Source organism: Gastrolobium bilobum, unplaced genomic scaffold, assembly GCF_033153095.1.
Source record: "Gastrolobium bilobum isolate Gb01-03AN ecotype WA unplaced genomic scaffold, APGP_CSIRO_Gbil_v1 utg16750, whole genome shotgun sequence".
NCBI classification, from domain to species: domain Eukaryota; kingdom Viridiplantae; phylum Streptophyta; class Magnoliopsida; order Fabales; family Fabaceae; genus Gastrolobium; species Gastrolobium bilobum.
Window position 1 is genome coordinate 49,104 of NW_026899821.1, and position 11,733 is coordinate 60,836.

General features: G+C 33.0%; 1 protein-coding gene across 2 annotated transcripts; it reads right to left on the bottom strand.

Annotated features, from left to right (window-relative positions):
- Positions 1-18: 18 nt before the first annotated feature.
- Positions 19-8,185, bottom strand: LOC133293770 (prolyl 4-hydroxylase 1-like). 2 transcript variants are annotated; one of them, XM_061492375.1, is made up of 12 exons: positions 7,966-8,185; positions 7,191-7,238; positions 6,563-6,631; positions 6,053-6,105; positions 5,843-5,908; positions 4,804-4,878; positions 3,039-3,113; positions 2,089-2,159; positions 1,954-2,005; positions 1,750-1,839; positions 1,077-1,169; positions 19-420 (listed from the first exon to the last, which is right to left on the bottom strand). In XM_061492375.1, the coding sequence occupies exons 1-12, from the start codon at positions 8,027-8,029 to the stop codon at positions 313-315; spliced, it is 864 nt and encodes a 287-aa protein (XP_061348359.1). In that variant the 5' UTR covers positions 8,030-8,185; the 3' UTR covers positions 19-312. The 2 variants fall into 2 exon arrangements, with proteins under 2 accessions (XP_061348359.1, XP_061348360.1); XM_061492376.1 differs by lacking the exon at positions 6,563-6,631.
- Between the last annotated feature and the right edge of the window lie 3,548 nt (positions 8,186-11,733).

The window sequence follows — 11,733 nt, forward strand, 5'->3', positions numbered from 1 at the left end:
GATTGAAAGCATTCTGTGACCAAGACCAGTGATAATTCCGATAAAATGTCTAGAGATTTATCAGAAACTACAATAAAAAGAGGGGGGGGTATATCTTTCGCAAAGATACACAATGATATAGACTAAACCATCCCCGGCGCAAATAATAATATCTGACTACGCTGTAGTTTATTGATTGAAGCTTTTACCACTATCAAATATTTATATTAACAATAACTAATCAATTATTTTTTTATAAGGACGAATATGAGGGGAGAAATCCCATTAGTGACTTTTTTTTTTTTTCAGGGAGACAAGATGGTTAAAGCTAAATCAAGTGTGAACTGCCTGCCTCATCCACTTGGTAGCTGACCACTTCTCCCCAGAGAGTACCTCACATCCTCCATGCACACTATTCGGATCTGACTGTCCATCCAGTCCCTATGAAGACCAAGCAGACATTTAAAAGGTGATTATTTGGCAAAACAACTTTCCACTGTAAAGGTTCGTTCAAAAAATGCATAGCCCAAACAATTACAACTCCCCATGATTCAATACTCAGAGCAATGATAATATTTCTATCATAACAAGAATAGTAGCGTGGCGATGCCCTATTGCTGAACCAGCTAGAGTTTACAGCATTATTACAAACTGAGTATATATTGAAACTTAAAAATAACAAAAAACAAAAAACAAAAAAAAAAGGGAAAAAAGATAGACAGTGGTGATATAGAACAAGGCAGGAGGGAACGAACTTGCAATTAATGAAATTAATTTCAATTTGCAACATGTAAATACACAAGAAAAGTGGGACAATAAAGCAGGCCGTTCTTTGAAAACAAAAAAGGCTCCCTTGATCTAAGAATGATGCATATGGTTTTAGACATATTTCCATATTTTCGTTTGTGAGATGAGACATTCCAGAAAATTTCGCAAATGATTATGGCATGAGCTCATACTCTCTCCCTCTTTTGGGATTAAAGATTCAGCCTTAAAAACATAAGAAAATTACTAGAACAATTATGACAATAGATAGCTGCTCCTATTTCATAATTCCCATGAATGATGTCCCTAACAAGCAAATTAATTATACTAACCATACTCCAGAAAAGCACTGCATTTCCTTTGATTGGTTTCACGGATAGCCCTTTGACAAATTTCCCACCACAGCTACATTCACCTGAACCAGCCTAAAATGCATTGCATATTATCAATAGCAGCCTTCAGTACAGTCAAAAAGCCCAACTAGAATGTCAGATAGTTAATACTAGCACACATACGACAGAATAGATAGCAAATACTAGCATATTACAAATTGAGCCTATTTCTCATGTTAAAGGTAAAATCCAAAGAGAATCAACAAAATACCTTAATTCAGGAAAACAGTCTATAAGAGTAACATAACTAGTCTGAGCAGTACACATAATCATGGCATCATTATCATTTGGCTTTCTATTTCTTAGCAACTATCAAAACTCACATGAGCCAAAATTTAATAAATTATAAATGAGAATGCAGAATAAGAATTTCAACAAAGCTAGGGGACATACAACACAATTTTGACAGTTCTGGGAACTAAACAAAGAAACTGAAGAACAAAAGATACTTTTGTTAGTCAACAAAATATAACACATTCTCAGACACAACTCCAGCATCGACTTGCAACCTAATAATTGCTTTAGATTCAAGCTACTCATATGCTTCAGAACAATATCTACAGCAACTACCAAAACGTGCCAAATGACAAATTTCAGAAAACAAGAAGCTTACCATTGGGAAATATGTTTCCCCTCCCTCAACATTGTCACTTAAATACAGTAGCATTGTAGCTACTCGCTGCCCACCACGCTTCAAGTTGAACTGTCTCAAAAAAAGAAAAGCACAAAGGGTTGCAGATGGTTTCATTGAAGCCATTTCAAGGCAATTCTTGTGCTTATTGTAATAATAAAATAGCAAAGAGAGGATACAACTTACAGTATCAGAAAAATAGTCATGATGTGGTTTGTAAAACTGATTCTTCTCATACCTGTGCTGCTGCACATGTTAGCCTTGATACTAGCAAAACCCATCTTGTTCAGATATAACATAAAAAATAAGTCATATCCTCACCTCAGGACTTGCATAAGCTCTCCATGTTCAATTGGTACTTGAGAATAGACAGAAATTCTTTTTTCAATTGCCTAGTTGAGCAAGACGAACATATTTTATCAGACTGTATAATTAATGCTATCCAATAAAATGTAGTTTCGTATTTTAAAAAAAATGGTATGTTATAATAAAAAGAATTACAGGTTTTCAAGGAAACTTAAAATTTTATGTAACGGTGAAAAAAAACAGAGTAAAAAATGTTATACATATACAGAAATCAAATTTAATATGACTAATATGCAGGGCATTCTATCATCAAGAAAGCTTAAGCTTAAATATCAAATAAATGAATAATCACAGAATTTCGGTTTTTGTTTTGGGTCTGACTACACTACCCCCCACAAGGCCAATGGAGCACTGTTATTTAGGGTTACTAGCCTTAATAAGTTTTTACTTTATTTAATTTTGAACTTCAGTCCTAAGGGCATTTTAGCAATTTTCACATTTACTGGTTTTTGGTTTGGTCTTTTGATTCACAAGTTTCACTTAACAGATTAGTAATTGTAGAATCTCAATCCTTGTAGAACTGATTCTATTGCTAATTCTTGTAGAATAAGTTATTGAAAGAAGGTTCATTTAAACAGTTCTAATGCATTCTCTTTTTTGATGATCGTATTTATAAATTCATGGAGCACGTGGTTGTGATGCAATCAAACCCTAGGTGTGAAACCTAGAGGACCATTGGTATGACACAATGTTTCAAAAACCAAACTGACCACTAATAACCACCCAACAAGAGTTCTTAGTGAAGCAGCTGATTCGGTGAAAAAAGGATTCTTAGTGTGTATCAGTTCACAAAAACTGTCCAATTTTAAGGTTAAACCAGCTGGTGCAGTCCAGGTTTTTACCCTGGTTTGATCACAAAAGTAAGAGAAAGAAGACTTTAACGGAAAGTAAACTTAACAACTTACATGTACCATAGGATATTTTCTCTCTTCAGGACTCAAAAACATACCAGAGCTTGTCCTGACATCGCTCTTGATTCCCTGTGGAAGATAGAAATTCATCATGTTTTGGGAAGAAATACAAGTACTTTAAAATTCAAATAACAACTATATTCAGTTAGACTTAGATGCAAATTATCCCACGTGCTACTACTGACATGCTACTACATATCCACATTTGTTTTGGTATGGATTTCCTTTTCGGTTTAATCTATTTATGCAGGAAAGAAAACATCTGAAAATAGTTGTTTGGTCAGGTTGGAAGAGGCAAAAGCAATTCTTATTATTTTTTCATGATTGGTTCAAAATGATCTGAATGACCTCCATATTAGAACTGTGTTATCTGAATGAAGATAATAATTTTAGTTATCCTCACTAAAAATTTCCATTTCCATAATTTGACAGTAAAAAACACTTTTGCCTAATGGCCGTACAATATAATATTAATAACACATGATATTAGCCTACTTGGCCATGCTGTGAAATAAACAAAAGCTTATTTCAATCTTAATGAACAACAACATTTCTTTTAATTCTTCAAGGTGTTTTGCCAAATTCTTTTAAGTGTTTTTGTGTGACAGCAGACACAAAAAATTGATTTCAAGGAGAAATAAAAAAATTGGCGTAACTAGGAAGCAATGCAGAAGCATGAAAAAAAAAAAATCAATTTTAGAAAACATTGTTTCTTTATAGTTTTTTTTTTTAATTTTTCTATAGCATCATATTTTAAGAAAGCAATTTTCAGAAAAGCAAAAATTTCTCAGCAAGGCTGAAGTGCACTTTGAAAATTTTCACAGAAAGGCCAGACTGACTTTACCAGATGCACAAAATTGCTGTCAAAGAGAAGCAAAAATTGGTAAAATTAGGATGCAATGCAGAAACTGGGGGAAAAAATCAATTTCAGAAAAAATCGTTTCTTTCTAATTGCTTTTTCTTATAACAGAATATTTTAAGAAACCAATTTTTAAAACAGAAAAAATTTCACTGCAATGCCAAATTGACACGATAACTTGAGGAGTGCAATATACAATTGCACCATACTGTACACAACCCTCTCTGCTAAAATAATAAGGCTTTGATGTGAGGTGCTAGTCACATCCAATAACGGTAACTGGGTTTTCTATCTAGATCATTGTCTCTCTAGTTTCTACAGGCTTCATAATATCCAATTGTGAACAATTTTGCAGGTGAGAATTGAAGAACTTTCCTAATAAAGGTATAGTCCATAGAGAAGATCATGCAATAATTTCAAAACAACTCTTAAAATGGATTCAGCTCTCCTTAATTTGAAGCTTGGTATTCTTCTCTTGAGTTTGTAACTTCTCATTCATATTTTTTCCATGCCCTAGGTTTGGTATTTTCTGAGTTGGGTCCTCCCGCAATTGAATAAGCCATTTAAAAGTTGTCAACAAATTTATTCATAAAAAAGAAGAAAGAAAAAGCTGAGTCATAAAGCCAATTTGAATCTTCGTTGCACAACAAAATTATAGAGGGTTCAATAGAAATATCAAGCTACTGTCTACGCATATACGCTTTGTCTTTCTTTCTAAAAGGCATTTAGTAATATATATCAAATTAACACAAACTAAAATCAGGAATTTCAAAGGTGAATCTGACAATAGTTCTTCACGTGAGCTAATGAAACTTCAACCCGATCTCATCACCTATCATATATTGATGGTTATGACCAATCAAAATGAAATTTCAAAAGAAAATAAAACTGTCAATGTACCTTTCCAGTTTTGGTATCCACCACTGTTGAAACTTGCAGGCGAGGGTGTGCTATAGCCCTGAGATAATCACATTCCTGTAAAGACAAAATAGTTTTAATACACACACGTGACCATCATCTTCAAGGTTCTTTATTCAGCAGCAGCATTTTGTAAAAATGGTTAATTGCCCGAGATTAGTATTTGATCCTCTTTCACTGGATAGGAAGATCTTATATGTGGCTAACAAGAAAATCATACAGCACAGCTAGCAGCCTGGTACTTCATGAGGAAACTTCTGCCTTGAATGGATGTTAGAAAATTTTAATTGACTATTTTCAGTCTTCACAGCTCATAATCAAAATTTTATTGAGGAAACTTTGAAAAGAAAAAAACAAAAAAGGAAATTTTTGTTTCTCAAAATTGATCAAAACCAAACATGCATTTTCTAGGTTTTCCATAAATAGCAGCACAGAATGTAATGATAATTACAGAAACATGTTGATATAGGATTTAATATATTTACAACCAGATTAATAGGTCTGCTAATAAAATTTTATCATAATAGGGGCTTACATTGTAATTCCAGGATTCTCTGGCTTAATATAAAAGATGCCGACCATAGAATGATCAAACTCGTTCGTAACAATGATTATGTCTTGTACTGAAGAAAAAATATTATTAATTCTATTTTCATGTACAAGCCATCTAATATTAGGCTATGTTATCTTTTGTCCCCACATCCCTGTTTTTAATAAGAAAGCCCAATCTCATTCAAAATTCCAAATGCCCCAAGAATGTCAGAACACATAACTAAAACCTTTTTTTTTTGCCTTTCATAACTAAAACTAAATAACAACCTTCAAACATAATACTTTTCCAAGCCATATCATGCATGTACGTGGTCCCAAATATTATAAACTTGGGCCCTTTTTTTACTAAAAGAAGAAATATTATTAGAAAGGGGTAATGAGTATTTGGGCCCATAATACTTTATAAATAAATGAGCCTAAGAATAATCATTTTGATAATGAAAATCAGCAATCAGAAGAAAGGAAATACCTCCATGCTCAGGAAGTTATGCAATAAAATAATTCGTGGAGACCAGCTAAGCACTTCAGGTTTGACCTACAACAAGGAATGATGATCAGAGGAGAATAAACATCAAATTTTAAGCATGTGTAGGCAATGGTATCTTTATTCAATCAAAGAGGAAGAGAAAACACTAGTAAATATAAAAGCTTCAGAGAAAAAATGGGACAACAGACATACATATCCAAGGCGTAAGATTTCTGCTTCCTTGTCATTACTCCAATGAGGAATACCTGAATTTCAAAAGAAATAGGAGAAAGAGTTCCAATCACAGAAAAATGCATGCTAATAACAAATTTTTAAATTATTTTTTCAAAAAAAAAATACATACTGATGATATAACATACAAAGATATTATTTTTTATCAAAAAATTAAAACAAACACTTTACCCAGAAGACACAGCAATAAAAAGTTTGAGATTCATTCATGAATAAAAGAAAAAATATCAATATGGTAGCATATTTTATTGTTAAGGCAAAACAACACACATGGTAAAGCAAATGAACTACATATATCCCGCATGTGATAAATAACATTAAAAGTAATGGAAGCAGGCACATGCGTCTCGCATTAAAAAGATGGAAGTAACATATTATTTAGGCATAAAATAAGATAAGATAAACATACTTTGTGATACTTTAAAAAAGCAGCCACACTTGTATTCTAAATAAAACTAAAATAATACTGACCTCTGGGCAACTGAAGGTAACCATCACCCTCAAGTCCACGCAATCTTCTAAATGGAAAAGACTCAGTGCCTAAAAAGAACTAGTTAGGCAAAAGGAGCATAAGAATAACAATCAAATTTGTAAAACTCTGTCAAATATCCCCCTCACATAAATACCATATTTGGTTTCACCTTGTTACAGAAGTAAGATAGAAAATCATTCATGTGCCTTCAACTAAAAGCTTAAGCTTTTGAAAAAGTAGGTTCATAACATGGTAATAGAGTGTTTGTGAGCAAGTGGTATTCAGTTTGATACCCATTCTTCCAATAAAACGTTGAATTTTGGCACAAGGTAGGTATGTTTTCACTCGTCAACATTTTGAGTCCAAAGAGCTCTTGTACAAAGGGGTGTGTTAAAATAGTAATATAGAGAGTCATTCATGTGCTTTCACCTAGCAGCTTAAGCTTTGAAGATAATTGTTTCTAGACAAGCCTATTGTCATTAAAAATTAAGACAGAAAACATTCTTGCAAAAAAGTTTTGTTGTTTCTTTATTTTAAAAACAGGCAGCAGTTCTTGAAAATAAAAACCAAACAGCCCCTTAAACACTATTTAGCCACAATACTAAGAGAAAGAGTACAACTTTATACCATATGATTCTTCCAATTTTCGTATGAATGCCAATTGCGAGAGAGCACCTGTAATTCCAGAACAGAAAAGAATCCATTAGATAATTATATAATGAAAAACTTTGTTGGTATTGATTCTTGTTAATAATTTAACAGTAATAACCATTTTATTACTGACATAATTCTTTTCTAGTAGTGCAATAAGCCAACACAGGAATATAGAAGAAATAAATCCACCAATTTGCAAAAAAATTATTCAAAAACAGGAATTATCTCTAAATTGCACGCAACATAGTCTATAGATTTTTCAAAAAGGGGTGGGAGGGGAGTTGCCAACACCTAAAAATAAATGAACACATAATCACCCACAATAAGGAATTGCAAATATCTCTGCAGATATATCACAAAATCTCTTCTTCTTTAATCATTTTTTTTCTAGACATAATTGTGAAACGTGGATCACCTTTGGCATTCCACAGCTTTCAAAACACAAGAGCATCTATGAGCTAGTTCTGTGGTAACTGCAGCATTAAACTAAAAGCCAAGAGCACTTTTTCTTAATGGACTTGTAATACCAAATACAAGTATTCAAAGTAGTACAGTTACTGTTGAGGAGGACAACAGAGGCATTTCTTTCAACTTTAATTAGCTCATTCGGTTTTGTTGGCATAGAATGTAAAATAAGGCTAGTTATCTAATTTAAAGAAGATGAAATGCACGCACGGAGATCATGGCTCCATTATAATAAGTTGGGAACGTAATATGAAATCGATAGAGCATCTAAAATGAAAATTACCTATAATCATTCCGATGGTGACAAATGTGAGAAGTCCGAAAAGGATCCTCATCGGAGGCGCCATGGAAACGGAGAGAAGATGAAGATCAAAGAGGGTATAAATGTCAAATTCAAAACTCACTCACTCACTCTCACACGCAAACGCAAACGCAAACGCAAACGCTGCTAAATTTTGTGCGTCCACAAACCGCTGTCTCACTCTAACTCTGACTCTGACGCCGACGCCCATAGCTTTTATGCAGCGTTTTGCTTTCCAAAATTGAAGACTTATTAGTTTTCTTGTTTGCTTTTTTTTTTCTTTAGAAAAAAAAGAATTCTTTTTTTGTTTTTTTTTTTTTCACAAAGAAAAATCATTAAAATGTATATAAATAAATTTTATTTTATTTTGTATCTTTTATTCAATAAAATCAATTTTCTTAAAAAAATTATATAATGTGTAACATTATTATAATGTGAAGACCTGCATCGGCGTACAAGATAAGGTAATACAAACTCCTTACTTGACAAATTTATCTTCCTCAAATAATCAATAAAACAAGAGAAAATCTCAAACACATTCATATTTCAAATTTTACTGAAATTTTGACAGTTTATTTTGTATTTCAAATATTTCCAAACAAAAAACCCAAACACCTACTACATAAGGTATATATTACCAACCAATAGCAATAATAACAAAATATATAATTCAGACTTTATAGACTTAACAAAATTTAAAAGATGTCACTAACAGACTCTCCATAGTTACAAACTACTTAGAGTTCCAAAATAAATAAATAAATGACATTCTACCCAAAAAAGAGCCACCAAAATATTCTATGAAAAGATCTGCAACTCCTAATAGTCACTACTCAATGGTCTGGTAGTCACACAGACTCAATGAGCGTATAATAATTACAATGAACAGGAATAAGAAACAAGATACGCGATTGCTTTATCCTTTTAACAACTTAGCCATAAACATATTCAAACAATGAAAGTAAACAATGTAAATAAAATCAACAATGTAGATATGTGAATAAAAATCAAGAAATTTTAGAATGATGTAATGAAAATTTACAAAGCATTATAAAATCATAAGTTTAATATGATGGAGATATCACATGATAGAATCAAGCAATGGCCGGCTTCACTTCACTTTACTGATAGTCCTCTCCTCCTAAGGGTGTCCTTTTCCTTAGAGGTGACTTCATCTAACATGCATCCTTTTCCTTTTTTCAAGTCAAACTATCGGAGGCGACCTCATCTCGCATTTCGCTTACCTCTCTTCAAAAACGATGACCCCTCTCTTGAGGCGGCTATATCTAGCGGATACTCCTCTCTTCCAGGAATAAATATGTATATACAACTAGGTGAACTTAGACCGTTATCCCTACTAACGGTTACTAGATTCTAACATGGATCCGAGAATAATATTTACAAAATATTTTAACAAAGCAACATTTAGTTCACATAAATTCATTTCCAAAGATAAATACAAATTATAAAATCTCAACATCTTAAATTAAATATTTCATAATAAAATTTATATCCAAAATTTATAAAATAATTACAAATTCCAAAAATCATTAATATAATGCCATTATATACAAACCCATGTCATGTAATTTTAAAATTGCATAAATTTGAATAATCACATTTTAAAATATTTATTTCCTTATGCATTTGTTACTAAACAATAATAATAAAATAAAAGTTGAAGGATAATAATAAAAATAAAATATGTCATTAGAATTATCATCCACTCACAGCTCTAAAAAAACAACTAAAGCACCTATAATGACTATGAGTAAGCAACCGAGCTATGTTTTAGCTAGGGCTGGCAATATGGGCCAGCCCGCCCCGGCCCGCCACTAGCCCGCCCAAAATGGGCTGGCCCGCCCCGGCCCGTTTTGATCAAATGGGTTGAATTGAGTAACCCGGCCCGTTTTATGAGTGGGCTGGCGGGCTACGGGCCAGCTCGTCTAAAATAAAAATAAAATAAAAATAAAATACAAAAAATTAAATTCTGCATAAAATCACATAAAAAAATCTGCATAAAAGCATACAAAAATCTGTATAAAATCCTAATGTGCTTATGAAACCAAGAAGATCAGTGTTTAATAATCTGCATATAAATATGCATCTTTCAATCCAAAAATAATAATAAAAAAATAAAATCATATCAGGATAAAATATAATAACAAAACAAGTAACAAAGTGTTGTATGAGCAGTCCACAACAATTCAAAAAAGCCACTTGCAAGCAGAGAAATCTAAGATACGGAGCTACATAACAATTGGGTAACCTAAAAAAAAAAAAAAAAAAATGACTTGGCGGGCTAGCCCGCCCCGTGGCGGGCTGACCCATATGGGCTGGCGGGTTTGGCGGGCTGGTGGGTTTAAAGACTCAACCCAACCCGCCCCATTTGGCAGGCGGGGCGGGCCAGCCCGGCGGGCTCAGCCCATTTTGCCGGCCCTAGTTTTAGCCAAATTTGAACATCATAAATATTTTAACAATGGATAATAAGGATATAGATAAAAACCCTAAATCTAGTCTCAAATCTCAAGAATACAACTACCCTAATCAGACCTTGTATAATAATACATTACTCTCCATGAATTTCGGGATAAAGAAACCCATTGACACTATAGGCGTTAGGATTTTCATACTATATACTTGCAAACAAATGTTACTTCTATTTTAAAGATTTGAAGAGTTGTAAATTTATATTTTCCCCAAAAAATATCTACAGACAGGGTTGTAAAACGTCAAAAAGTAGGCTAAAAAGTTTGTATAAAGCCAAAGCAATAGACTAGAAGGGATGAAAGTCAGTGGACAAACAGGGCAACGATCTTGAAAATAATGGAGCAAAAATCTGCATTTTTTCGCATGCCTTCCTTTTCCTTTGTTTTTGTCTTATTTATTTTCACTGATTGAATGCTATTATGTAAACGTCACAAATAATACTTACCTATCTCAATCTCATTAACCTCACCACGTAGTAGATCAGAGACACAGCCACTTCCACCTTTTCTGCCATCTCCCAGGTAAGTCTTCCTCTTGGAACATAAACATTTATAACTCCCAGGTAAGTTAATGCAAATGTCTGAACAGTCATTTAGACTCGGATTGAAACACTCATCAATATCTTATAAAGAAACAACCCAAAAATAGTTAATACTCCATTCAGTTTATGAGAAAACAAATTATGAATGAGACTAATTACATTCACTAGGATTCTAGGAAGGTAAGCATTTCCCACATAAGTGACATAACCTTCTAAGCATCTGCAGAGGTACCCTACTCCATTTTCAGAGTCAATACATACGCTATTTGCTTGGCATGCATAACTGGTCAAGTTCTTCTTAGCTTCTTTGCATGTCTTATTCCCAACAGACCAATCAAGCACTAAGGGAGTGGTTCTTCTCTTCTGCAGATTGATAAAGTCAGAGGAGGAAAAGTTGAAAAATTCTTCTTCTACCATTTTGCATATAATATATGTGTCTATCTAATCTCATGTTGCAAGAGAAATCTTCTCTTATGTTGTAAATTAGGCCCGCCATTTTAAAAAAAAGTGTCACAGTTTTCGATGGGTCTATTGAAGATAAAACTACTCTTATGCAACATAAGAGTAGTTTTTTCCATTTATATATATATATATATATATATATATATATATATATATATATATATATATTTTAGAGGGGGCAACGGCCCACCTAATCCCCCTAGTTCCGCCTCTGTTATGCATGATAGAGAACGGTTTAAAATAAATTACAAGGCATG